This window comes from Anabrus simplex, chromosome 1, assembly GCF_040414725.1.
Source record: "Anabrus simplex isolate iqAnaSimp1 chromosome 1, ASM4041472v1, whole genome shotgun sequence".
Lineage (NCBI taxonomy): Eukaryota > Metazoa > Arthropoda > Insecta > Orthoptera > Tettigoniidae > Anabrus > Anabrus simplex.
Genome location: NC_090265.1, coordinates 1,801,151,126 through 1,801,179,071, shown reverse-complemented (window position 1 = coordinate 1,801,179,071; position 27,946 = coordinate 1,801,151,126). Strand labels below are relative to the sequence as shown.

At 39.8% G+C, this 27,946-nt stretch overlaps 1 protein-coding gene across 5 annotated transcripts in view; it reads left to right on the top strand.

Annotated features, from left to right (window-relative positions):
* The window catches only part of LOC136883064 (micronuclear linker histone polyprotein), a 163,422-nt gene that overhangs the window by 42,124 nt on the left and 93,352 nt on the right, over positions 1–27,946 (top strand). For all 5 annotated transcript variants that reach the window (XM_067155246.2, XM_068229787.1, XM_067155236.2 and 2 more), the window contains exon 4: positions 22,644–23,258. In XM_067155246.2, coding sequence (XP_067011347.2) covers positions 22,644–23,258 — 615 coding nt within the window. The remainder of the gene's footprint in view (positions 1–22,643; positions 23,259–27,946) is intronic.

Sequence of the window (27,946 nt, the reverse complement as noted above, 5' to 3'; positions counted from 1 at the left end):
CCAAGGTATCGATGTCTAGTGCTTGCAAGAGCCTCGCACTGACATAACACATGCGCGGAGGTCTCCTCCTCCTTACCGCATCTTCTACACATCGGATCCTGGGTGATTTTCATGATGTGTAGGTGTCTCTGTAAGGTATTGTGGCCTGTCAACAGTCCAACTACCATTCTCATTCTGGTCCTATTCAAATTCATTAGGACCTTTTTATAACTTTGGCTAGGCCCTTTGATAAGTTCACATGCCTGCCTTGCTATAGTTAACCTCTTCCAAATATCTAAGTGAGACTGGTTTGTCCACTGGGATATTACCAGTCTCACGCTTTGGAGTGATACTCCCAGGAAAGGCTCTGGTCCTGTGAAAGAACCTTTTGAGCCTTGTTTCGCTAGTTTGTCAGCTTCTTCATTTCCGCTGATACCTGTGTGCCCAGGGACCCATAATAGGGTAACTGAGCTAAATTCACACAGCTGATCTAACATCCTTTGGCATTCCCATACCAGTTTTGATGTTGTTTTAACTGCACATAGTGCTTTTAGCGCTGCCTGGCTATCACTGCAAATAGTGATGCGTCTTCTGTGTCCAGGCATATTCCATATATATACAGCACAGGCTAGTATTGTGTATACTTCAGCCTGGAAAACAGTAGCATATTTATCCATAGGAAGGGAGAGCCTTGTCTTAGGCCCCCAGACCCCGGCGCCTGTGCCCGTCTCCGTCCGCGAGCCATCTGTGTACCATGTACAGCCCCCAGACTTAAGACGGGCCCCAGCATCCGCGGCCCACTTCTCCCTTGTGGGTATCACCACTGTAAATTTATAATTCAAATTAAAGCTAGGCTTCATCAGATCCCCGATCATCATTGTCATAGGGCAAGTCTGGTGAAGCCTTGTAAGAATAGAGGCATGACCTCTATTTGGGTTTTTGAAGGACCATCCTCCGAGTGACCAGAGGCGATAGGCACTCATTCCCGCTATTACCTTAACATATAAATGTAAGGGGGGAAACCTAGGATGGCCTCCATTGCACATAATGGTGTAGTATCCAGTGCCCCTGTTATTCCTAGACACGCAAGTCTTTAGACACTGTTTAACTTGGTGGTCACAGTTTTACTCTCCGAACCTGACCACCAGACTAAAGATGCATAGGTGATCGTGGGCCGTACAGTAGAGATATAGAGCCACTGGACCACCTTAGGTCTTAGGTCCCAAGTCTTCCGGACGGCCCTGCGACAGGCCCACATGATCTTGCAAGCCTTATCCACCTTATAATCTATATGTTTCTTCCAACTCAGTCTTGCCTCAAGGATTACCCCTAAGTACTTAACTGAGGTTGTCTTAACTAATTTTTTCCCAAATAGGAAAGGCTCTGACAGTCCGTCTAGCCTCCTCCTCCTGGTAAATACCACGAGCTCCGTCTTATCGGGATTAACCGACAAGTCTGTCTTGTGGCACCATCTTTCCACCCTACGTAGAGAGCTCTGTACGAGCTCGGATACCATGCTGGGGAAATTTCCTACCGCCATCAGGCTTATGTCATCTGCATAGCCTTGGGCGTATTTCCCTCCAACGTTTAACCTGGTAAGTAGTTCATCCACTACCAGACACCATAATGTTGGTGATAATACTCCTCCCTGTGGACACCCCCTGTCTATATTAGCTCTCAACATTACTGCGTTGAGCGTAAACAGAACTTGACGGCCCTGCAGTGAGGCCATAATCCATTTTATGAGCATGCTGCTCACTCCTCTTCTCTCTAGACTACGTTCTATGGAGCCCAAAGATGTATAGTTAAAGGCCCCTTCTATATCTAGGAATACAACCATAGCAAGTTGTTGCTGATCCAAGGCACTCTCCAGCCTAGAAACTAGCTGGTGTAGTGCCGTCTCAACCGACTTCCCTGGTTGATATGCATGTTGATGAGGATGCAGGGAAAAGTCTCTTAATACTTTCTCCCTGATATGTCTATCCACCAGTCTTTCCAAGGTCTTAAGTAGAAAAGACGTTAGATTAATGGGTCTATAATCCTTACGTCTAGTATATGAAGACCTTCCGGGTTTAGGTATATACACCACCTTCGCCTGACGCCACACGGAGTACACGTACCCCATAGTGAGACAGGCTCTAAAGATTCTGACCAGGTATGGTATAAGGACCCCCCCGCTTCCTGAAGAAGTGCCAGGAAGATTCCATCCACCCCTGGGCTTTTGTAAGGGGCAAAGGATTCTAATGCCCACTTAACCCTTCTTGGGGTAACAATCTCTGCTGCTTCCTTCCAGCCACTTTTATCAGGTCTGAAGGATTCGCTCGATTCTACCTCACTATTCGTGACTACCAAACCTGGAAACTGGGCATCAAGCAGTAAGTTCAGAGTCTCCCTCTCTGTGGATGTGTATCCACCCGAAGGTGACTCCAGTGAGCCCAGCCTTGCCCTTCTATCCAAGGTTAAAATTTTATGAAGCCTTGCCGCTTCATGTTGACTTTCAGTGGAGTCACAAAACTGTCTCCAAGATTTCCTAGAAGTCTTTTTGACTTCTGACTTGTACCTTCTTTGTGATTCTTTGTAAGAATCTGGGCTTTCTTGATCCTGAAGTTCCCTGTATTTATTCCAGAGCCTTCATGTATTTCTCCTCAGGTGTTCAAGATAACTATTCCACTTGAAGCTTCCTGTTACTCTTTTTGCCTTAACAGTAGGGCAGTTTAATTCATAAGAGGTAACCAGTGTCCGTGTGAGAAAACTCACACTGAGCTCCAGCGCCTCTTTGTTTTTAATTATATTTGAGGGTCCTCCCTCCAGTCCCCTCCTCACGTTGTCCCTAAAAGACGTCCAATCAGTTTGTCTAGGGTTTCTATAAGATGGGATCTCGAGGGAGCCCTCTATATAAAACACAATTTGTCTATGATCTGACAAGGAAGGCACCAAAGAAACTTTCCAGTCTTTAAATTCCTGTATGATTCCCATGGAACCCAGGGTAAGATCTATAATCCCCTCACTCCTATTATTAATGAAGGTAGGGGTATCACCAATGTTCATGATCTCAAGATCAGTTGTACATAGAAATTCTATGAGGTGCTCTCCCCTTCGGTTTGTATATTTACTTCCCCATATGCTGTTATGAGCATTGGCGTCACATCCTACTATGAGGTTTAATCCTTGTTTCCTACAGTATATCACCAGTCTCTTGAACTCCTCCGGCGGGGGTGGAGATTCAGAGTCTCCTGGGAAATATGCAGAGCAGACAACCAAATCTTTTGGCTGACCGCCCTCTTCATATCTCACTAGGACTGCTGCCAGGTCTCTAGTAATGAAGCCTGGTATAGCCCAGGCATTGTGATCTTTAACTAGTATACATGCTCTAGGCTTTTCCTCTGCTATTCCACTGAATAAAGTGAAACCTGCACATTTTAGTCCCATGATATGCCCCTGTCTAAGCCAGGGTTCTTGTATCAGGGCGACCAAAAACCTGTGCCCTTCTGGATACTTCTAATAAGTACCCTAGAGGCCGCTATGCAATGTTGTATATTTGCTTGTATGAAAGTAATCATTCTTTACCTTCATGCAATACTTTACCTTATGTGGTCTCCGGAACGTGCTGTTCCATCTCCCGCAATGAGTCTTGAGGCTTGGCTGGCCCAGGTTCCTGTCCGGGCTCCCGCTCTTCGCCCCTGTTGGTCTCTGTATTGTCTGTGGTGGGGTTGGTCCTCTGCTTGTCACGCTTGCTCTCACCAAGGTGAAGGTAGCCACATGCACCCCGCAGAAGATCTTCTTCCCCACCACTTTCTCCACGTCTCTGGAGTCCATGCTGACCACAAGTCGGACACCTCTCTTCTCCTCCTTGCGGTCGTAGACCCTCCAGCTGGTGGGATTTAAGCCATGGTTCTGGCGTGCCATTCTTCCCAAAAGGACGTTATTGTCCTTTGGTTGTCCTGGTATCCAGACCATGACTCTCTTATAGGAAGGAAGTTTATCCATGCCCACAATTGTGAGCCTGGCTCCTTCCCACAGTTGTATACCTGTAACAAGACTGGAAAGCCATGCTACCGTCTCGTCATTGTCTGCTATAATGACGTCCGCACCTCTCGACAGAACTGAGGCTTAATGGGCCCTTGCTCCAGAAGCTCGTCTATCAGATTGATGATAGCCTCTTCCACAGCTTCCACCTGTTTCTTGGTTAGCTGCTGGTCAGGATATCCTACAGGTACTATGGCCATCCTGATCCCAGCTTTAGCTATCCTGGCATATTCCACTTTGGGTTTTTTGCGGGTCTGTCGGTCTTCTTCTGGGGTTGCCCCCGACAGAAGTCGTTTCCCCGCTGGCATCTTGGTGGGTGGGGTCCTCTGTGCCCTAGAAGCAGAGCCCTTTTCAGGGTCCCGCCTCTTGTGCCCATTGGATCCCCCCACAGTTGTTACTGTCGTGGTATTAGAAGGCCCCTCAGGTCCCGGAGTTAAGCCCTCTTTGGCCTGCTCCCGGGCCTTTAAGGCCTTCTTATATCTCCTCTTCTCAGCACCAGAGCGCTATTTCTTCTTCTTCTTCTGGACCTGTAGATTGCCCACCTCTTGAGTGAGCCCTCTAACTGTCGAAGATGAACTATCCGAGGGTATCTCCGAAGAGTCCCCTTCGGTTGTTGTTGTACTGGTGTTTCTCTTGGAGGCCCCAGAAGAGCTTTCTAGTTTATGGATGGCTACCGTATTCATTCAAGTCCCACGAGTAGCTAGGGAAATATATGTCCGCCCAGGCGGAGCCCCGCATACCTGGGTAAGGCTACTTACTTCGAGAGGGCGCCAAGTATCTCGAAGGCTCCGTTCAAGACACATCTCCCATGTGCCATGCACCCCATCAGCACGGGTCGCATTACACCTTAGGGTTGGGCGGTGCTTTAGCTTCCTCCTCCTTGTATACCGAACGGTTACCCAGTGGGGCTCCGTTCGGCATCGCAAGAAAGGAGCTACTAGCCCCCCTCACCACGAAGAGGATCTTCAATTGAAGAGGGTAACCAGAGTTAGCCCCCTACAATTGTAGAAGCACACACGAGGGGGGTACAGCATAGGACTATTATGTGTTTCAGAACACGCCAAAATTAATGATTTTAATGAATCTGTTAATTCTATTTGTTGAAAATGAAGTATGATGTTATGTATCTTTATATGTATAAAATTTATTATGTAGTTGCTCTTTTAGTGATTTAGGCTGATGATGACATTTGTATAGGCTGTGTCGAAACTGGTCCCATAAATAAATAAATGTTGTAGACAACATCTTGTACAATTTACATTTGTATTGAAATGTGGAACTTTACTGGACAATGACAAGTGGGGAGGAGAGTAGAATTCAAGCCAGTGAAATGAAATACCTAAGGAGTATGATAGGAAAGGCAAATTGAGAAACAAAGAAATGAGCGAATTGATAGGAGCAAACTAAGATGGTTTGGACATTGTAAGGTTCATATGTTCATATAGATCGCAGTATTGCTCAATTATCCAGCTACAATAAAAAGGTATTAAGAGGCCGTGATAATAAAAATTATTCGAATAATATACAGATTGCAGACTTGCACTATGTTGAGAATAGCAGGGTATGTCAAATCAAGTGAGGGACACAATAGGTTAAGATTTCAAGATAAGAGAAAACCACAATAAAAATTTGATGACAAATATATTATGGGAGCGAAAGCTGGTTGGACTCAGGATATCTTATTCATAAGTTAGAAGTAACAGACATGAAAGTAGCAAGAATGATTGCTGGTACAAACAGGTGGGAACAATGGCAGGAGGGTACTCGGAATGAGGAGATAAAGGCTAATTTAGGAATGAAGCTGTTCGCATAAACCGGCTTCGGTGTTGGGGTCATGTGAGGCGAATGGAGGAGGATAGGTTACCTAGGAGTATAATGGACTCTGCTGTGGAGGGTAAGAGAAGTAGAGAGAGACCAAGACGACGATGGTTAGACTCGGTTTCTAACGATTTAAAGATAAGAGGTATAGAACTAAATGAGGCCACAACACTAGTTGCAAATCGAGGATTGTGGCGACGTTTAGTAAATTCTTAGAGGCTTGCAGACTGAACGCTGAAATTAAGGGATGAAAGTATATGATTTTCCACCTGTTCAATACAAATTCAAATGCGATAAACAATGAAATGTCACATTTTATTCATAAATGTTAGGGACCGGTTTCGGCATGTCTACGACATCATCAGCCTAAAGTTAGATACACAAGGACACAAGTAAATTACACATGTCAATACACAAATAAACTTTCTAACATGTTGGCAATTCATAATAGCGTTGATATATGCAAAATTTTGAATGTATAAAAACTCTCAATTATACCTCTTATAAAATTTACGATAAAGGTAAAATGATCTATTTACAGTTCTGTGATATCTATTACCTAATGATGTTTTGTGTTACAATTGTGTGTTAAATAACAAAAGATGTCTTTTAAAACACTTCTGCCTGAACAGATTATACACCTAATAAAAATTTGGGGTATTGACATTCCTATAGTATTAAAATTTAAGACGTTCTATCACGTGAAAATACTCATGTAAATAAAATTAGTAACAGTGTCCAGTATTGTTACATTGTAAAAGAGAATAGCTGTTCGTTATATAATGTTTGTTAAAATAGTTCCTCATTACAATATAGGCGGTAAGCCAAGTTAAATTGAGCGGCTTTAAGAATCAAATAAATCTTGCTTGAAATAGCGGTAGCTTAGTTGTCAGGTTGCCAGATGGTTTTAAGTTTCTAAATCTCAGAAGTACAAAGAACATGTGAGTGGCTGAGGCCGTAGTTGACGAGTATGAGTTCACAAAGCACTATGTCATCAGGTGGTGAAATACAATTCAAGAGATCTTGTTTCAAAACGGACCTAAAAAAAGATTGAAAACTGTATCAATATAACGTAAAAAAGAACGCGAAAGAAATAAGTAATTTTGAAATATAAACTCACCTCATGCACCACAAACCAGCAGAAGGCTAAAGAGGAACTAATGCGGGATACTAGCGAGCGATGTGTCAGGCAGCAAGCCACAAGTACTGGCGGGGAATCGGGTCGTGTCATGTAGGTGGAGGGGAAGAGGTTGCAGGCAGAGGCGAGTAGGGGTCGGGAGGGCGTGGATTTCGGTAGGGGTAATACGCTAACATGTTGCGAACTGTTTTATATAATGGCTGATCTTTAGGCATTTTGAGCTTATTAATCATTGAAATAAGGACGTCGAATAAGATGGTCGGTTTTTCAGATATCTCATTGAGATTAAAATTAGGGTTGTAATATTGGTCTACATGAATAAAGCACTGATCTGTAAGGTCTAAAAGAAGCCCTTTATTCATAACTTCGATGATATCTAAATCGTTGTCAATCCCGTAGAAGCTGTGTTTGTAATCTGAAAAACCGACCATCTTATTCGACGTCCTTATTTCAATGATTAATAAGCTCAAAATGCCTAAAGATCAGCCATTATATAAAACAGTTCGCAACATGTTAGCGTATTACCCCTACCGAAATCCACGCCCTCCCGACCCCTACTCGCCTCTGCCTGCAACCTCTTCCCCTCCACCTACATGACACAACCCGATTCCCCGCCAGTACTTGCGGCTTGCTGCCTGACACATCGCTCGCTAGTATCCCGCATTAGTTCCTCTTTAGCCTTCTGCTGGTTTGTGGTGCATGAGGTGAGTTTATATTTCAAAATTACTTATTTCTTTCGCGTTCTTTTTTACGTTATATTGATACAGTTTTCAATCTTTTTTTAGGTCCGTTTTGAAACAAGATCTCTTGAATTGTATTTCACCACCTGATGACATAGTGCTTTGTGAACTCATACTCGTCAACTACGGCCTCAGCCACTCACATGTTCTTTGTACTTCTGAGATTTAGAAACTTAAAACCATCTGGCAACCTGACAACTAAGCTACCGCTATTTCAAGCAAGATTTATTTGATTCTTAAAGCCGCTCAATTTAACTTGGCTTACCGCCTATATTGTAATGAGGAACTATTTTAACAAACATTAAATAACGAACAGCTATTCTCTTTTACAATGTAACAATACTGGACACTGTTACTAATTTTATTTACATGAGTATTTTCACGTGATAGAACGTCTTAAATTTTAATACTATAGGAATGTCAATACCCCAAATTTTTATTAGGTGTATAAGCTGTTCAGACAGAAGTGTTTTAAAAGACGTCTTTTGTTATTTAACACACAATTGTAACACAAAACATCATTAGGTAATAGATATCACAGAATTGTAAATAGATCATTTTACCTTTATCGTAAATTTTATAAGAGGTATAATTGAGAGTTTTTATACATTCAAAATTTTGCATATATCAACGCTATTATGAATTGCCAACATGTTAGAAAGTTTATTTGTGTATTGACATGTGTAATTTACTTGTGTCCTTGCGTATCTAACTTTAGGCTGATGATGTCGTAGACATGCCGAAACCGGTCCCTAATATTTATGAATAAAATGTGACATTTCATTGTATATCACATTTGAATTTGTATTGAACAGGTGGAAAATCATATACTTTCATCCCTTAATTGTAAATCTTTTTCAATACGGACCAATTATGAAGTTTCTAACATTAAATTGAACGCTGAAAGGCATAACAGTCTATAATGATAATGTATGTATGTATGTATGTATGTATGTATGTATGTATGTATGTATGTATGTATGTATGTATGTATGTATGTATGTATGTATGTAAATATATTCAAGAGAAATGAAACCGAAAATCTTTACTATTTTTCTTTCAACATCACAGACCTATACGAATACAGTTTTTTCCCAACCATGAACCCCATTATGTTTATTTTGTTTCATTATAAGAGCATACAAGAAAGAAAGAACGAAGGAAGGTAGGGAGGAAACCAAAAGATACGTCTACCTAATAACAAATTGATAAACTAAGCAGTAGATACAGTAATTTACCGAATTACAATCTCAAGAAAAACGCACGTTACAACACCAAAAAGGTCTTCAGAGGTGAAGTCCATTGAATAATCACACCTAAGAATGACATTACTAAAGAACTGCACCTATCGACAATGTATCAGCATTTAAAGTTAAAAACTTCATTATTGTTCTGTATTGAATAGAGAAATAAGATGTACAATATTATAGGTTAGGATCCACCTTTCAATACTCCGTAATAAGATGGTAAAAAGTAGTTACAACCTGTTTAATGGGACCGGTTTCAACACATTTTAAGTGTCATCATCAGCCAATTTGCGAAGATCTTAAAACAACTAGCACATTGAATACAGGCAAAAAATTAACATTGTATCATAACGTAGCAATTCAGTAAATGTTCAAAACACAATAATCACAGTCAAGAGAGTAAACAGAACATCACTATCTTGCGCCGAAAACAAATATAGCTGAAGTTCATAAGCAGGTCAAATATTCGCTTATGTAAAGTCGTTGCTAGGCAGGTCTTGTAGGCATTTGTTTCTCCGGCCGAAGAGCAAAAGGTGACGTGAATGAAGTCCTAGGAAAACAGTGTAGGATTTAATTTCGTCAAATTTCAAAGTGGATATATAGGTTTTATAAAATAATTTAAAACGTTAAAAAAGAATAAAGCCAAATAAAAAATATATTTAAAAAAATAGGAAGAAATAATGAAAGAAATACGAGGTTCAACTCGAAACAACTTGCCGTAGTAATTGATAAAGAAATGATAAATAGAGAAAGGGGGGGGACGTTAATTAGAGGGTGGTGATGGTGGTGGTGGTGGTGGTGGTGGTGGTGGTTATTGTTATTAGAGGAAATACAATTGGGCAACAATCCTTAATATAATACTAATTCGAAGAAAGAAAAAGAACCGACACTTCGAAAAATGAAGATATCGGTTAAAGGAAGACAAGGGCCACAAAGGGCGTGAAAATGAAAGACTCCCTAGCCCTCGCAAACCTAATAGCATCGGGGTCGGAAAAGAACAAGAATTGACCAAGGGAGGTCGGACAGGATAGATGAAAGTGAGGAGCCTGGCACAAGTAAGTGGAAGCAATGCCAGGACTCAGCTAAGGGCCCCGTGGTCGCCAACCCACGCTCTGAAGTTCAGAGCCCCTGGGGGATGGAGGATGGGAAGGAAAGAAAAAATGGAAGGGATCCGATACTTCGAAAAATGAAGATATCAGCCAAAGGAAGACAAGGGCCACGAAGGGCGTGAAAATGAAAGACTCCCTAGCCCTCGGAAAACTAATAGCGTCGGGGTCGGAAAGGAACAAGAGTTGACCAAGGGAGGTCGGACAGGATAGATGAAAGTGAGGAGCCTGGCACAAGTAAGTGGAAGCAATGCCAGGACTCAGCTAAGGGCCCCCGTGGTCGTCAACCTACGTTCCGAAGTTCAGAGCCCCTGGGGGATGGAGGGTGGGAAGGAAAGAAAAAATGGAAGGGATCCGATACTTCGAAAAATGAAGATATCAGCCAAAAGAAGACAAGGGCCAACGAAGGGCGTGAAAATGAAAGACTCCCTAGCCCTTCGGAAACCTAAAAGCGTCGGGGTCGGAAAGGAACAAGAGTTGACCAAGGGAGGTCGGACAGGATAGATGAAAGTGAGGAGCCTGGCACAAGTAAGTGGAAGCAATGCCAGGACTCAGCTAAGGACCCCCGTGGTCGCCAACCCACGTTCCGAAGTTCAGAACCTCTGGGGGATGGAGGGTGGGAAGGAAAGAAAAATGGAAGGGATCCGATACTTCGAAAAAATGAAGATATCAGCCAAAAGAAGACAAGGGCCACGAAGGGCGTGAAAATGAAAAACTCCCTAGCCCTCGGAAACCTAAAAGCGTCGGGGTCGGAAAGGAACAAGAGTTGACCAAGGGAGGTCGGACAGGATAGATGAAAGTGAGGAGCCTGGCATAAGTAAGTGGAAGCAATGCCAGGACTCGGCTAAGGGCCCCGTGGTCGCCAACCCACGCTCCGAAGTTCAGAGCCCCTTGGGTGAGAAGGGGGAGAACTGAGGAGGATCAAGGGGGGTGTTGCGGAAGGGGGAAGTGGCATGAGAGGGTATTGTGTAAATTGTGAAAGATTGATTCCTTATTTGTTGACTTCAGGTTATTTAAAAAGGAGATGAGAAAATCGAAAAGGGGATTGGGTTTCTCAGAAATATCATTCAGATTAAGATTTGGATTGAAAAACTGGTCAAGGTGTATAAAACAGTTTTCGGTGATGTCTAGGAGAGGGCCTTTATTTAGAGTGCTGAGAATTTCAATATCCTGGTTTATTGTAGTGAAAGCATGTTTTGTGTCATGTATGTGTTGTCCCACTGCCGAAAATCTGTTGTGCTTTATTGCATTAACGTGTTCAAAGTACCTAATTTTGAAGTTGCGACCAGTTTGACCTATGTAAGAAGAATTACAGTTGTGGCACTTAAAACGGTATACGCCTGATTTAGAAAAGACACTTGTTCTATTTAAGGAGTGGGAATTATGAAATAATTCAAGGTTTCTATTATTAGTTCGAAAAGAAATCATAGTATTATGTTTTTTGAAGACATTAGCTATACTATAGGTATTTGCATTGAATGTGAATGTGGTGTAAGCAGCTGGTTTGGGAATATCTTTTAAGAGTGTTGTGTTAGGGCGGTGTCTAAATTTGTTAATGATTTGTTCAATAAAATAAGAATTATAACCGTTAAATTTGGCAATAGAGCGGATGATGTTTAGTTCTTTATTTAAATTATCCTTTGATAGCGGAATTTTGAAGGCGCGGTTAACCATACTGTTGTATGAAGCACGTTTATGTGACTGTGGGTGAAAAGAGTCTTGTTTTATGGTATTAGCTGTATGTGTGGGTTTTCTGTAAATCATATATGATAATGAGGAAGGTAATCTGTTTATTGTTATGTCTAGAAAATTAATAGATTTGTTTGATTCTGTTTCAAGAGTGAATTTAATATGTGGATCAATTTTATTGAGGCTATTAAGAGTAGAAGCTGCATTGAAAACTCTATCATCCAGTATAACAAATGTGTCATCCACATATCTAGCCCAAAATAATACATGTTTAAAGTCGTCATTGTTATCAATGAAATTGTGTTCTAAAAAGTCTAGGTATATTTCTGCAAGGATCCCCGAGGCTGGAGAGCCCATAGCTAAACCATCTTGTTGATAAATTGTATTGTCGAAGATGAAGAAGTTGTTAGTAACTACTAATTTTAAGAGGGTCATAAAATCATTAATTTCAAGTTTGCTTAAGCAACTATATGTATTTAAGTTATTTTCAATAATAGGAAATAATTTTCTGATATTAATACTGGGATACATATTGACAATATCGAAAGAGTGTAGAGAGTGGTGTGGTTGGATTTTGAAGTTATTTAATTTCTGAACTTCAGAGCGTGGGTTGGCGACCACGGGGCCCTTAGCTGAGTCCTGGCATTGCTTCCACTTACTTGTGCCAGGCTCCTCACTTTCATCTATCCTGTCCGACCTCCCTTGGTCAATTCTTGTTCTTTTCCGACCCCGATGCTATTAGGTTTGCGAGGGCTAGGGAGTCTTTCATTTTCACGCCCTTTGTGGCCCTTGTCTTCCTTTAACCGATATCTTCATTTTTCGAAGTGTCGGTTCTTTTTCTTTCTTCGAATTAGTATTATATTAAGGATTGTTGCCCAATTGTATTTCCTCTAATAACAATAACCACCACCACCACCACCACCACCACCACCATCACCACCCTCTAATTAACGTCCCCCCCCCCTTTCTCTATTTATCATTTCTTTATCAATTACTACGGCAAGTTGTTTCGAGTTGAACCTCGTATTTCTTTCATTATTTCTTCCTATTTTTTTAAATATATTTTTTATTTGGCTTTATTCTTTTTTAACGTTTAAATTATTTTATAAAACCTATATATCCACTTTGAAATTTGACGAAATTAAATCCTACACTGTTTTCCTAGGACTTCATTCACGTCACCTTTTGCTCTTCGGCCGGAGAAACAAATGCCTACAAGACCTGCCTAGCAACGACTTTACATAAGCGAATATTTGACCTGCTTATGAACTTCAGCTATATTTGTTTTCGGCGCAAGATAGTGATGTTCTGTTTACTCTCTTGACTGTGATTATTGTGTTTTGAACATTTACTGAATTGCTACGTTATGATACAATGTTAATTTTTTGCCTGTATTCAATGTGCTAGTTGTTTTAAGATCTTCGCAAATTGGCTGATGATGACACTTAAAATGTGTTGAAACCGGTCCCATTAAACAGGTTGTAACTACTTTTTACCATCTTATTACGGAGTATTGAAAGGTGGATCCTAACCTATAATATTGTACATCTTATTTCTCTATTCAATACGGAACAATAATGAAGTTTTTAACTTTAAATGATAACGCTTACCAAGCAAAATCTAAAGCCTATAACTATTTAGGCCTTAAAATCAAGATCGCTAAGCTAGGCAAAGATATTAATTTTCTCAAACAGTGTATCGCGCATAATTTAACCCCTAATTTTCTTAAACCTACCAGTTTTAGACATCGCAATTCTTATGATTGTTCAAGAACACAAAAGAAAATTAACAAGATATGGTTAACCAATGAAATTAAATTCCTTTATAGGAAGAAATCTTTCCTAAACAATCGTCTTTACGAATCTCACCTCGAAGCAACTCGCCTACTATCAAGTGCTCAATGGGACTTATTTCAATCCCATATAGACGATAAATTATTCTTCATACTTTCCAAAAAGCAATCAATTCTAGACAGAAAACTTAACAATCTCAAAAATATCTCTACGACAAGGAAACCTTTTACTAAATTACCTAATGAACCAAAAAATCATGACAGTATAATTAGTAAGTTCCACCCCCCTGTTATAAACTTATCCAAAACAACCCTAGATGATAATGATAACTTAATCCTATCAAAAGGCCCTAAACATAACTGGCCTAACTTAAATAAAAATAACAGTGTTTTTAATACAATCACTGAATCTGAATTGGCTATCAAAAAAATGCCTTTAGAACTACAGGACGAAATTAGACTTGATGTAAAAAGAAAACTTAATAAGATTTACACATCCAATGATAATAGCAACACTGTTCCCTTCGTTGAACGTAAACACATTCTTAACCTCAAAAAGAAAATTAAAGACCAGGACCTCATCATCACAAAAGCTGACAAAGGTAACACTACAGTAATAATGGATAAAGTTGATTATATCGAGAAAACCAAAAATTTCTTCAGCAATAATTCCTTTTCTATAGCAAAGAAAGATCCTACCCAACAAATTCAACGTCTTCTAAAACAAACCCTTAAGAACTCTTCTTTCTTATTTACTGAACATGAAAAAACAAAATTATTAAGCATGAATCCAGGCCTACCAACCGCTAAATCTCTCCCTAAAATTCATAAAACTGACGTCCCTATTCGACCAATTATTAATTACAGACCCAGCCCACTTTACAAATTAGCACAATTCATTCATAAATTTCTTAAGAATAATTACAAATTTTTATCGAATAAGTCTGTAAAAAACACCATAGAACTAGTTGAGAAATTAAATAACTTCAAAATCCAACCACACCACTCTCTACACTCTTTCGATATTGTCAATATGTATCCCAGTATTAATATCAGAAAATTATTTCCTATTATTGAAAATAACTTAAATACATATAGTTGCTTAAGCAAACTTGAAATTAATGATTTTATGACCCTCTTAAAATTAGTAGTTACTAACAACTTCTTCATCTTCGACAATACAATTTATCAACAAGATGGTTTAGCTATGGGCTCTCCAGCCTCGGGGATCCTTGCAGAAATATACCTAGACTTTTTAGAACACAATTTCATTGATAACAATGACGACTTTAAACATGTATTATTTTGGGCTAGATATGTGGATGACACATTTGTTATACTGGATGATAGAGTTTTCAATGCAGCTTCTACTCTTAATAGCCTCAATAAAATTGATCCACATATTAAATTCACTCTTGAAACAGAATCAAACAAATCTATTAATTTTCTAGACATAACAATAAACAGATTACCTTCCTCATTATCATATATGATTTACAGAAAACCCACACATACAGCTAATACCATAAAACAAGACTCTTTTCACCCACAGTCACATAAACGTGCTTCATACAACAGTATGGTTAACCGCGCCTTCAAAATTCCGCTATCAAAGGATAATTTAAATAAAGAACTAAACATCATCCGCTCTATTGCCAAATTTAACGGTTATAATTCTTATTTTATTGAACAAATCATTAACAAATTTAGACACCGCCCTAACACAACACTCTTAAAAGATATTCCCAAACCAGCTGCTTACACCACATTCACATTCAATGCAAATACCTATAGTATAGCTAATGTCTTCAAAAAACATAATACTATGATTTCTTTTCGAACTAATAATAGAAACCTTGAATTATTACATAATTCCCACTCCTTAAATAGAACAAGTGTCTTTTCTAAATCAGGCGTATACCGTTTTAAGTGCCACAACTGTAATTCTTCTTACATAGGTCAAACTGGTCGCAACTTCAAAATTAGGTACTTTGAACACGTTAATGCAATAAAGCACAACAGATTTTCGGCAGTGGGACAACACATACATGACACAAAACATGCTTTCACTACAATAAACCAGGATATTGAAATTCTCAGCACTCTAAATAAAGGCCCTCTCCTAGACATCACCGAAAACTGTTTTATACACCTTGACCAGTTTTTCAATCCAAATCTTAATCTGAATGATATTTCTGAGAAACCCAATCCCCTTTTCGATTTTCTCATCTCCTTTTTAAATAACCTGAAGTCAACAAATAAGGAATCAATCTTTCACAATTTACACAATACCCTCTCATGCCACTTCCCCCTTCCGCAACACCCCCCTTGATCCTCCTCAGTTCTCCCCCTTCTCACCCAAGGGGCTCTGAACTTCGGAGCGTGGGTTGGCGACCACGGGGCCCTTAGCCGAGTCCTGGCATTGCTTCCACTTACTTATGCCAGGCTCCTCACTTTCATCTATCCTGTCCGACCTCCCTTGGTCAACTCTTGTTCCTTTCCGACCCCGACGCTTTTAGGTTTCCGAGGGCTAGGGAGTTTTTCATTTTCACGCCCTTCGTGGCCCTTGTCTTCTTTTGGCTGATATCTTCATTTTTTCGAAGTATCGGATCCCTTCCATTTTTCTTTCCTTCCCACCCTCCATCCCCCAGAGGTTCTGAACTTCGGAACGTGGGTTGGCGACCACGGGGGTCCTTAGCTGAGTCCTGGCATTGCTTCCACTTACTTGTGCCAGGCTCCTCACTTTCATCTATCCTGTCCAACCTCCCTTGGTCAACTCTTGTTCCTTTCCGACCCCGACGCTTTTAGGTTTCCGAAGGGCTAGGGAGTTTCATTTTCACGCCCTTCGTTGGCCCTTGTCTTCTTTTGGCTGATATCTTCATTTTTCGAAGTATCGGATCCCTTCCATTTTTTCTTTCCTTCCCACCCTCCATCCCCCAGGGGCTCTGAACTTCGGAACGTAGGTTGACGACCACGGGGGCCCTTAGCTGAGTCCTGGCATTGCTTCCACTTACTTGTGCCAGGCTCCTCACTTTCATCTATCCTGTCCGACCTCCCTTGGTCAACTCTTGTTCCTTTCCGACCCCGACGCTATTAGTTTTCCGAGGGCTAGGGAGTCTTTCATTTTCACGCCCTTCGTGGCCCTTGTCTTCCTTTGGCTGATATCTTCATTTTTCGAAGTATCGGATCCCTTCCATTTTTTCTTTCCTTCCCATCCTCCATCCCCCAGGGGCTCTGAACTTCAGAGCGTGGGTTGGCGACCACGGGGCCCTTAGCTGAGTCCTGGCATTGCTTCCACTTACTTGTGCCAGGCTCCTCACTTTCATCTATCCTGTCCGACCTCCCTTGGTCAATTCTTGTTCTTTTCCGACCCCGATGCTATTAGGTTTGCGAGGGCTAGGGAGTCTTTCATTTTCACGCCCTTTGTGGCCCTTGTCTTCCTTTAACCGATATCTTCATTTTTCGAAGTGTCGGTTCTTTTTCTTTCTTCGAATTAGTATTATATTAAGGATTGTTGCCCAATTGTATTTCCTCTAATAACAATAACCACCACCACCACCACCACCATCACCACCCTCTAATTAACGTCCCCCCCCTTTCTCTATTTATCATTTCTTTATCAATTACTACGGCAAGTTGTTTCGAGTTGAACCTCGTATTTCTTTCATTATTTCTTCCTATTTTTTAAAATATATTTTTTATTTGGCTTTATTCTTTTTTAACGTTTTAAATTATTTTATAAAACCTATATATCCACTTTGAAATTTGACGAAATTAAATCCTACACTGTTTTCCTAGGACTTCATTCACGTCACCTTTTGCTCTTCGGCCGGAGAAACAAATGCCTACAAGACCTGCCTAGCAACGACTTTACATAAGCGAATATTTGACCTGCTTATGAACTTCAGCTATATTTGTTTTCGGCGCAAGATAGTGATGTTCTGTTTACTCTCTTGACTGTGATTATTGTGTTTTGAACATTTACTGAATTGCTACGTTATGATACAATGTTAATTTTTTGCCTGTATTCAATGTGCTAGTTGTTTTAAGATCTTCGCAAATTGGCTGATGATGACACTTAAAATGTGTTGAAACCGGTCCCATTAAACAGGTTGTAACTACTTTTTACCATCTTATTACGGAGTATTGAAAGGTGGATCCTAACCTATAATATTGTACATCTTAATGTATCAGCACGTAAGATCATGTTTGAAAGTTCACTGACCCAGCAGAAATCACAGTCATCCAACGGGGCTGTTCAAAGACAGTTTCATTCAACTTCGCATTATAGGGACATAGATCAGAAACATGATTCATACGTAAGCAATGTAGGGGACTCGCAAGGCACTAGGAATTCAACACGCACAGCTCAGAAGAAAAGTTGCCACTAAGTTCATAATTTACTATTTTCCGTAAATAGAAGAGAGATGAAGTCCTGGCTTAGCAATGGCATGCTCCCCGATTAAAATTTTAAAAAGGAATTTGTTCTTCCTGAATTCCAAAATTAAATTGATGAATAAAAATGTTTGTTATACCAGTCTCCAAGTTCATTGCACTAAAGCAGGAAAGGCAGTCAAAGTGCATTGCTCCATAATAACGAAGACGATGTTGCACATTCCACCCTCTACGCAGGCTAAGGTCCACCTCAATTGAATTGGAGGAAGGCCTGGTTTACATAGGAAAGTGTAGAGGGGGAAAATGAGGAGAGGCAAGTCGAGCACATTCTAGATGTTACGAGAGCGTGTGTTAGTAAACAGAACAGTATCGGGTGACGTCATCAGGAGCATGAGCGGGCTTGAAGGCGGTCAGTTGACAGAACACGGCGTACATTAATAGAGCTGGAATGCGTGCGGGGTGATTGGATTTTTAATAAATATTGGTAATGAAGTGATTCAATACCAGTCGCCGAGAGAAATACGGCGTATTGCCGTGATAAAGGTGAGTCCATAGTAGTACGGTAGCAGAAATGATGGAGGTTATGTGCGTGTGGCGAATTTCCCATTGCAGTAGATGAGGTGATGTGATGAGTCAGCTACAACATGTAGAGAGGATGGATGAGGGAAGAAGAAGAGAGCGAGAGGAAGGCCTAGAACAAGGTGGATCAATCAATAAAGAAGAAAGCAAGAAGAAGAAGAAGAAACCTGAACTGGGACAAAATGATGGAAGATGAATAGTGGAAGGAGAGGGGAAGGTGGAGAATTCTGGATAAGGAGAAAGGATTATGATGATGATGATGATGATGATGGTTACAGATGTAAAGGAACAGGGTTTAAACTTTCTGGTAAGGTCCCAATTAAAATAATGGACCCACACTAGGATTTCTTGGTATGAGAACTGGAAATTAACCAAAGAAAATCAGCACGATTTTTTCTGGTTGATTTCCGACAAAAGAATAGTGCAGAGCTGGACAAATCAGAAAATCTAGAGACCATAAAATTTCTTAGGAGCCAGTCTTAAGAATTAAAAAATAAAATACAATAAAAAATAAATTCTTTAATATTAACCACTTTGATCTGTGCTTTATGTGTGTCAGTGGATTAATCGAGGGTATGTATATTTCAAGTGTTCTGTTACTTACGTCCCCTTCTGATTCATTAGTGACCTTGTTTTATTTTGTAATTTATTTCAAAATCCCTTCATTGAATAAATCATGTCGTTTTATTTTTAATTGCTTTTCCACTTTATTTTTTCAAAGAGATGATTAGGCCCACTTCGTCGTAAAACAAAACATCATGACCTTCAGCTTATTATTCGCGCCTCCCTATATTTGTTAAATTCTGGGAGTGACGCCATTATCCATGATTTTTACGCATTAGCTACTGACGTCAATGGTACGGAAAATGTTGCACGATTTATGATGTGTTAATTATATTTTTGGTGGTGCGTTAGTGGGCCGCTGGTCTCGGTAATGAACTTGTCACTTTCCTAGAAGTAATGAGAAGAGCGAGTTGTTGCATGATTTGGGTTGTGCAGCCAGGAGCTTGTGCACGTGAGATAGTGGATTCGAACTTCACTGTTGCCAGCTGTGAAAATGGTTTTCTGTGATTTTTCATTTTCACACCAGGCTTATGTACCTTTATTAAGATAACAATCATGACATATAACAAACAGAAAAAGATAAAGTAAGATTTCCTTGCCGGGCTGAGTGGCTCAGACGGTTAAGGCGCTGGCCTTCTAACCCCAACCTGGCAGGTTCGATCCTGGCTCAGTCCGGTGGTATTTGAAGGTGCTCAAATATGACAGCCCCACGTCGGTAGATTTACTGGCACGTAAAAGAACTCCTGCGGGACTAAATTCCGGCACCTCGGCGTCTCCGGAGACCTTAAGAAGTAGTTAGTGGGACGTAAAACAAATAACATTAATTATTAATTATTAAGATTTCCTTTCTAATTAATGTGCTTTGTTCTGCGGCATGTTTTGTTAAGTTTTACCCGTTGTTGACAAGTGTGGTGGAGGGATGATACTGGTATAGTTTCAAGAGGATATATAACAAGATAATTATTATTCCCTCTTAATTTCTTTCTTAGAAGAAGGGGTCTGTCTGCTCAACTAACCCAGGGCCAAAGGAGAACAAAAGCTAATACGAAATGTAGGCTGGAGGGTCATGGTTTGATTCTTGACCAGATCTGAGGTCAGCATGCAATAAAGCTGTTTGATGGGGGAGATGGTGCCCCAGACTAGAAAAACAAGAGGACCGCATGTTACCCCACTGTCGGCAGCCCTGAAGATGGTTTTCCATGGTTTCCCATTTTCACACCAGGCAAATGCTGGGGCTGTAGCTTAATTAAGGCCACGACCACTTCCTTCCCATTCCTAGGCCTTTGCTATCCCATCGTTACCAGACCTATAATATTTTTTTTAAATTCAATTTTTCTGGTCTTTATTAATTTGTATGTTATATAACTGTTAACATTGTCGAAGAAATTAAGGTGATGCCTCCTGTAAATAATAATAGTGTGATCAAGACCTGCTTTGCCAAGAAGCAAATTGCATGTCCGTATTGACCATACATGTTTCGGCCCTTTTAAAGTACATACAGAGATGGCCAAATTATTCGACTAAAGGTCCAAAAATCCGTTGTTCTCTTATGCTGAGTACCTGTGGGAACTAACACTGGAGATGTTACAATGATATAGGGACATTTGGATAATGGTTTTAAGATTTTCTGTTCCGTATTTGGCAACACTGTTAGGATTGTTATCTGCTGTCTCAAGGACTGTATTTAGTTATGTGCACATGTGATTGTTTGTTTGAAATTTACCAAGAAGTTATTTATTGTTTAGTTACTATTGTCACTGAATTCCATGAGCAGACCTCTGGTTCTTTATGCTGACATATCAGTGCATAACATCAATGGATCAAGAGAAGTTTAAGGTTATGGGGAGCCAAACTGATATGTCCCCAAGGAAAGTTGGGGTGGCAAGAAGGAGACTACACACAACAGGAGATAGCAACAAGACTTAATTTTTCACAAGAATCTGTTAGGGCCTAATCATATTAAGAAAATGGAAGAAAATGATGAGGCTTACCAGTCATAATGACAAGCAAGGTCTGGTAAGAAGAGTAAATTAAGCTTTGGAGGTGTACGAAAACTGGTCTCAGTGTCACGAAAGCATCATTCAGCTACCAGCATTGATCTAAGCATTAATTTGAAGACAAGTGGCATAGATCTATGTGCTAGAACTGTGTCCATTAACATTCTTCATCGAGTATTGGAGGTAGAGAGGTTGCTATGACATGGGGTTTTATTATTATTATTATTATTATTATTATTATTATTATTATTATGCACTGCATATGATACATAAGCAATAATTAGCATAACAATTGAGGTTTAGTTTATAACACACGCTCAACATGGCAGCAATCGTTCATCAATGAGAGACAATGTTGTGAGCAGCACTGTACAGCGTATCCGCAGGTATGGTGTATTTAGCATCCCTAATGAGGTCGGACGATCGCGGTAGACTTGCAACTTCAGATAACCCCTCAACCAATAATCATACGGATTGAAGTCAGGGGACCGGAGAGGCCGAGCATGACATGTCACCATTGCAGATGCATCTAACGCCCTATTTTTATAGCAGAGGGGTCTCATGCGGTATCATTGATGTGTTGCTGTCCAGCGCCGCCTGTTGTGCACTCGTTGTTGATGTCAATAAAACTCCATGTCATGTCAAGCATGTGTGGCCATTTGTACCAGACGTGTTGCTGTGTGCCACCTGTTGTGCACTCATTGTTGATGTCAATAAAACCCCATGTCATGTCAAGCATGTGTGGCCATTTGTACCAGACGTGTTGCTGTCCAGCGCCGCCTGTTGTGTACTCGTTGTTGATGTCAGTAAAACTCCATGTCATGTCAAGCATGTGTGGCCATTTGTACCAGACGTGTTGCTGTGTGCCACCTGTTGTGCACTCGTTGTTGATGTCATTAAAACCCCATGTCATTTCAAGCATGTGTGGCCATTTGTACCAGACGTGTTGCTGTGTGCCACCTGTTGTGCACTCGTTGTTGATGTCAATAAAACCCCATGTCATGTCAAGCATGTGTGGCCATTTGTACCAGATGTGCTTCTGTCCAGCGCCGCCTGTTGTGCACTCATTGTTGATGTCAATAAAACCCCATGTCATGTCAAACATGTGTGGCCATTTGTACCAGATGTGTTGCTGTCCAGCGCCACATGTTGTGCACTCAATATTCATGTCAATAAAACCCCATGTCATGTCAAGCATGTGCGGCCAGTATCCAGTAATCGGGAGATCCTGGGTTCGAGCACCACTGTCGGCAGTACTGAAGATGGTTTTCCGTGGTTTCCCATTTTCACATTAGGTAAATGCCGGGGCTGTACCTTAATTAAGGCCACGGCCGTTTCCTTCCAATTCCTAGACCTTCCCTATCCCATCGTCGCCGTAAGACATATCTGTGTCGGTGCGACACAAAGCAAATAGCAAAAAAAAAAAAAATAATAATTATGCTTGAGGGAATTCAGCCTCTTCTGACACCTCCAAGTACTGTGAAGGATGTATTTGTTGTCTCCAAAATCCTTTAAGGGGCTGGGGTGCTAAAGCATTGATCAGGCACTGATGTAAGTTTTTTTTTTCTTCCAGGCTGCTCATCCTAAACTCAGAAATCAGCCACACTACGCCCGCTCCTTAGCCAGAGCTACCAAGTCAGCTCCTCCAAAGCCTGTTTCTGAATCACCAGATGTTCCATCACAACAAGCTGCTAAGCCTGTATTATCTGATCACAGAAAACAACAGATTCCTCTTGAAATAGATGAAAATAAATCAGAAGAAAAATTACGCCCCAAGGGGGACGTTGGAAATACTTCTCAAAAAAAGCGTAGCCGAAGCTCATCGAAACCCAAGATGACAAACCGCTGTTGTGGGAATACTGTATCGGAGGAAGAAACTGAGTCCGAATCTACCAGCAGAGGCTGTCAAACTCTCGATCCTAGCAATATGGACAATTTGTATTATGAGGGTGTAATAAAGTATCCCTCTTCGAGAAAATCTCCCGAGAGAGCTAAACCAAATTTCAAATTGGTTCCTACTCGTGATATGGCGCTTCAGACTGACGATACCGATAGCCTCTCAAAAAGAAAAGTCAACTCAAGCAGTAATAGCTCAGCTATGGGAGATATGAAAACAAATGATGATGATAGCACAGTAATTAAGAACATAGCTGACTGTCAGCTTAAGGAATCCTCCTCTGAGGAAGAGGTAAGAGGATTCAGTATTTTTATTTATTTTTTATTTTATTTTTTTAAATTAAATTATTTATTTATTTATGCATGTCCATTCTCATTTGATTAGCTCTCTCTGTGCCATCCTCCTTGGCTGAATGATCAGTATACTGGTCTTCAGTTCAGAGCTGTCGTAGGTACGACATCGTAATTGGTGTAAAACCTTCAATTAGTGTGGTTAGTATATTTTAATTATAGTTTATTTAATGCTAAATTATGTTTTATTAAGTGTTAAACATGACTAGTATATGGTTTCTCTGTAAATATGTAGTATAAAATTGTATAACCTCAAATACGTATTGTTTAGCCTCAAAATCTAGGGAGTCGAAAGCGGTAGAAAATTCCATAATGTTTGTATGTTAGACTTATTGTACTATATTTGGTATATATGAAGGGTTCTGGAAACTTACTGTAAGGTTTTATTATCCAGATACATGTAGAGACATTACGAATGTTGTAGACATCAAAAATGATTCTTTACACCGGGGAGCTCATAAAAGAGCTGGCTTCTTTAGTATGATTTACAGAGCTTTTAATATTCCGCTTTCAACCCAGGATTTAAAAAAAGGAAATTAATACTATATACCATTTAGCATACAAGAATGGCTATAATAAAGAGTTTGTAAACAGGATTATAAATAAAGTAAAAAATAAGCCTAAGACTACGTTAATACAAGAACGAAAAGAAAAAGAGAATAAGAAATTTGCCGTATTTATATATAATAGCAGTAAAATACATAGTACTATGAATCTATTCAAAAGACGTAATTTAAGAATTGCTTTTAGGACTAACAACACAAACTCAAAATTATTTTATAACACTCATATCGTTAATAATAATAATAATAATAATAATAATAATAATAATAATAATAAATTCCAAAATTCGGGTGTTTATAAACTGAAATGTGCTAGTTGTTTAAAAAGTTACTTAGGACAAACAGGTAGGAACTTCATTATAAGATATCAGGAACACACCAGAGCCAAGAAATACAACAGATACTCGGCCATGAGCGAACACATGACCGACTCCAATCACATGTTTACAAACATAGATAATGACCTTAAAATACTGAAAACCGTAAATAAAGGCCATTTATTAAACATATATGAGGAAATCTACATTTATCTAGACCAGAGAAACAATCCAAAAAATAATATCAATGAGCTTTCTGAAAAGTATAACATTTTATATGAAGAACTATTAAAAGCGAAAGTTAGGAAGAAACGTCAGACTCTAACACGTCACACGGTCGGTGACACTCAGGTTGTTCACCTTAGGACACACTCCCCGCTCAGCGTAGCAACTACCAGTACTTGTTTTAAAGCAGATGCACACTTACCTCGGTAGAAGTGAGTCCTTCTCCGCACATCGGGGCCAATAATAAGGAGTAAGTAATACAATTTTATTACATTACGTTATATTTATTTCATCTTCCATTTCACGTTACTTACACTTATATTATTTTTCATTTTTTATTTTTTCATTTTATTTCAGATAAAATTACATCCATTACCACACAGACCTTTACCATCACGGCCCTGAGCTGACTCTAAATTCTGAAGCATTTAAATTTATTATACCATCTAAGGAATGCTTATTAAGTTTCAACAAATCTTTCACCAAGAGATACAAATCAAGTGTGCTATTTACAACAAATTATATTTTAAGATTTTATACGCAAAACTGGTATTTTCCAAGAATATCAACAAGAGAAATATGGACAATTTAACTGTTTTATCTGTCTTATGACTTACAATTTTAACAAAATTTCGAAGATCTTATTTTAAATGTCAAAAATTTTAATGTGTCTTTCCAATTTTAATAATATTTATTTCTGATATATTAATGTTAATTTATTATTAGCTGATAATGTCCCTTAGGGGACGAAACATGTACTAGATATAATAAATTAAATATTGTATTGAATAGGCAGACCGCTTAGTTATAATATTTAAGTTTATCTTGAATATTCATTGATTGATTTTAGTCAATACGGGATTAGTATTACTTGAAATGAAGCTGTTAAAGCTTATCACTTGTAAACCAGGAAGTTTGTGTCGCTAGGAGGATGATGAAACTTGTGTGCATTATTACACCCCAGAGTGGCGGCGAAGACACGAAGCAAGTCTGGTCAAGGCCAAGGGGCTTGCAACCGTTTTGTGGGACTCGGCGGGCGTTTTGCTGGTGGATTTTCTTCACGAACAAAGGACAATTAATGCAGCCTATTACTCTTGCCTTTTGGATGAAGAAAAAACTGCGTATCACAACAATCGACGCTGCCTACTGATCCGAAACATCATTCTTCTCCATGACGCAACGCCTCATACTGCTGCTTTAACACGGGAAAAACTGAAGGAAATTCACTGGACACCTCTGGAACACCCTCCGTACAGTCCAGATTTATCACGCTGTGGCTACCATTTGTTTGGACCACTCAAACAAGACCTAGGAGGACAGCAGTTCAGTGATGATACATGTGCAGAAGAGTTTGTGCGCAACTGGCTCCGCACACGTCCCTCTTCTTTCTATCAGGGTGGCACAAGTTTGATGGAGAAAATATGTATCGAAGGCAGGACACTACGTAGAAAAGTAATCTCGATATGTGTGTATATTTTTTTTTTTTTGGTTGATTCAATAAATTTCAGTTTATATTTGATCCGCCCTCATACATTTCTAAAGCAACAAATGAACCTAAAAGAGATCACTAGATTTTAACATGTTGAATGTCCGAGCGGGCCATCAGGCTACGGCGGTCTGCCGGGACCTCTGTGTAAACATTGAACTTACTGCTTCCTGGAGACCAGAGGACAGTTGCTTAATGGAAATGACTTAAGCTATGGACCTTCGTGATCCCTATCGGAAGTTTGGTAGGCCCGGGGTGGCAATAACAATATTGTCTGGACCTCTGCGTTGGACCACTGCTCTCAGTGGAACACTTTAATGACAGGATCCTGGATGATCACAATAGCACTAAGACTGCCAGCTGAATTTCCCGTCAAGCCACAGCAGTTTTCAGGGATTGCTGAGTAATCACTCGAACAGTTACAATTGTATAGCGTGCATAATACACAGTAACCGGCAATACACAGAAATTTCTCCGTGCAACAGTGACCGTATATCAACACAGATGCTGTCTTGGCAACTGTTGAAGCACAAATGACCTGAAAATATGTAAGTAAACGTATTTCCTATAAATACGAGGGAAATTTGCTGGGACTGCTACGTGGGATCACTGGTCCCAGGGGAACATTTTAAAGACAGGACTGCTATGAATTTTGTAAGTGATAAATATAATTGTCAATCCGTATTGAAGATACTGAATGTAGGATGCTAAAGGGTTCATTGTGTCACCTATTCAGTACACTATAAATTTTTTAAACAGTTAGGAATTTATTATTAAATCCATTTGAGACATGTTTCGCCCTTCATTGAGAGCATCATCAGTCATAGTACCTCCTTAAGGCATAAATCAGGTACCTGATTAGTAAAAGATACATTACAATGGGAAAGTTAAGCAAAAAAGAAAAACATGTTCAGTGATGATACAGTTTATAGTCAGCACCACTGGGTATTTTAGCAGAGTCCAGCAGTGGTGGTCAGAGCGCTGCTCATTAGAAAATTATAAAGTTTATACATACATTTACATTGAAACAGTTAGGGGAGAAAGGTTATAAAGTATCTGGCATCAATGTTCATGACACTAATTATTGCCGTTGGTTGAACGATTACAGGTTGACAGGGTAACTATACAGTAAATTTACAATATCCAATTGAACAGTTGAGAAATTACAAGCTTATATACATATTTGCAAGAGAGCAGCTTGGTGAGAAAGGGTATAAAATGTCTGGCATCAAGTGCGTCCCGTTGTTTTAGTCGGTTGACGATTGCAGCATTAACACATCAGTAATATGCAGAGTGGTCCAACCTTAGTTTATAACCACAGGGGGCAGGGAAAAATATTCCACCGTTTTTTCAAGAATGTCGAATGAGGTTCTATAGGCGTAGTGATACTGGAAGTTGTCTGGTTGAAGTCCCGGGTTCATGAATATATCTTAAGAAGTACGGTGAATTTGGTCGGCAACACTCACCAACAAAAAGCTTCTCATTGACACATCAGGTATGTAACACAACATTTACTCTTCTTTACTTACCAAGATCTTTTCTTTACACACCAATTAATAATAATAACATCTCAATTACAGATAACTTCCACTTCATACAACACAACTTTTAACAACGCGCTAGAATCCAGCGCACACCAGCACGAACATGGTGTGCCACCGCGGCTCCTCTTCACAAACAGAAAAAGAAGATGCCTCGTCCCAGCTATGACGCTCTGACTCTGTAGTGATGTATTTTTAATCCCTCCACTGTGGATTATACCATAAGCAACTCTATTCTATTTCACCAGGCCAGCTGCACAAAACAATAACATCGTCCCGAGGTCCTTCAGGTTTTCATTTATGGAATAGTATCAATTTAAAGTCTCATTACATCTCACACTGATGTTTTCACATAGTATTCAAAACTACATGAAGTTAACAGAATTAAAAAGCGAAAGACTCTAACCCGCAATGTATTCCCAGTAAATACAATCACTACTACGGTGGTTACACCAAACAAGTAATAAACACGAGCAATTACACACTATCAGAAACAT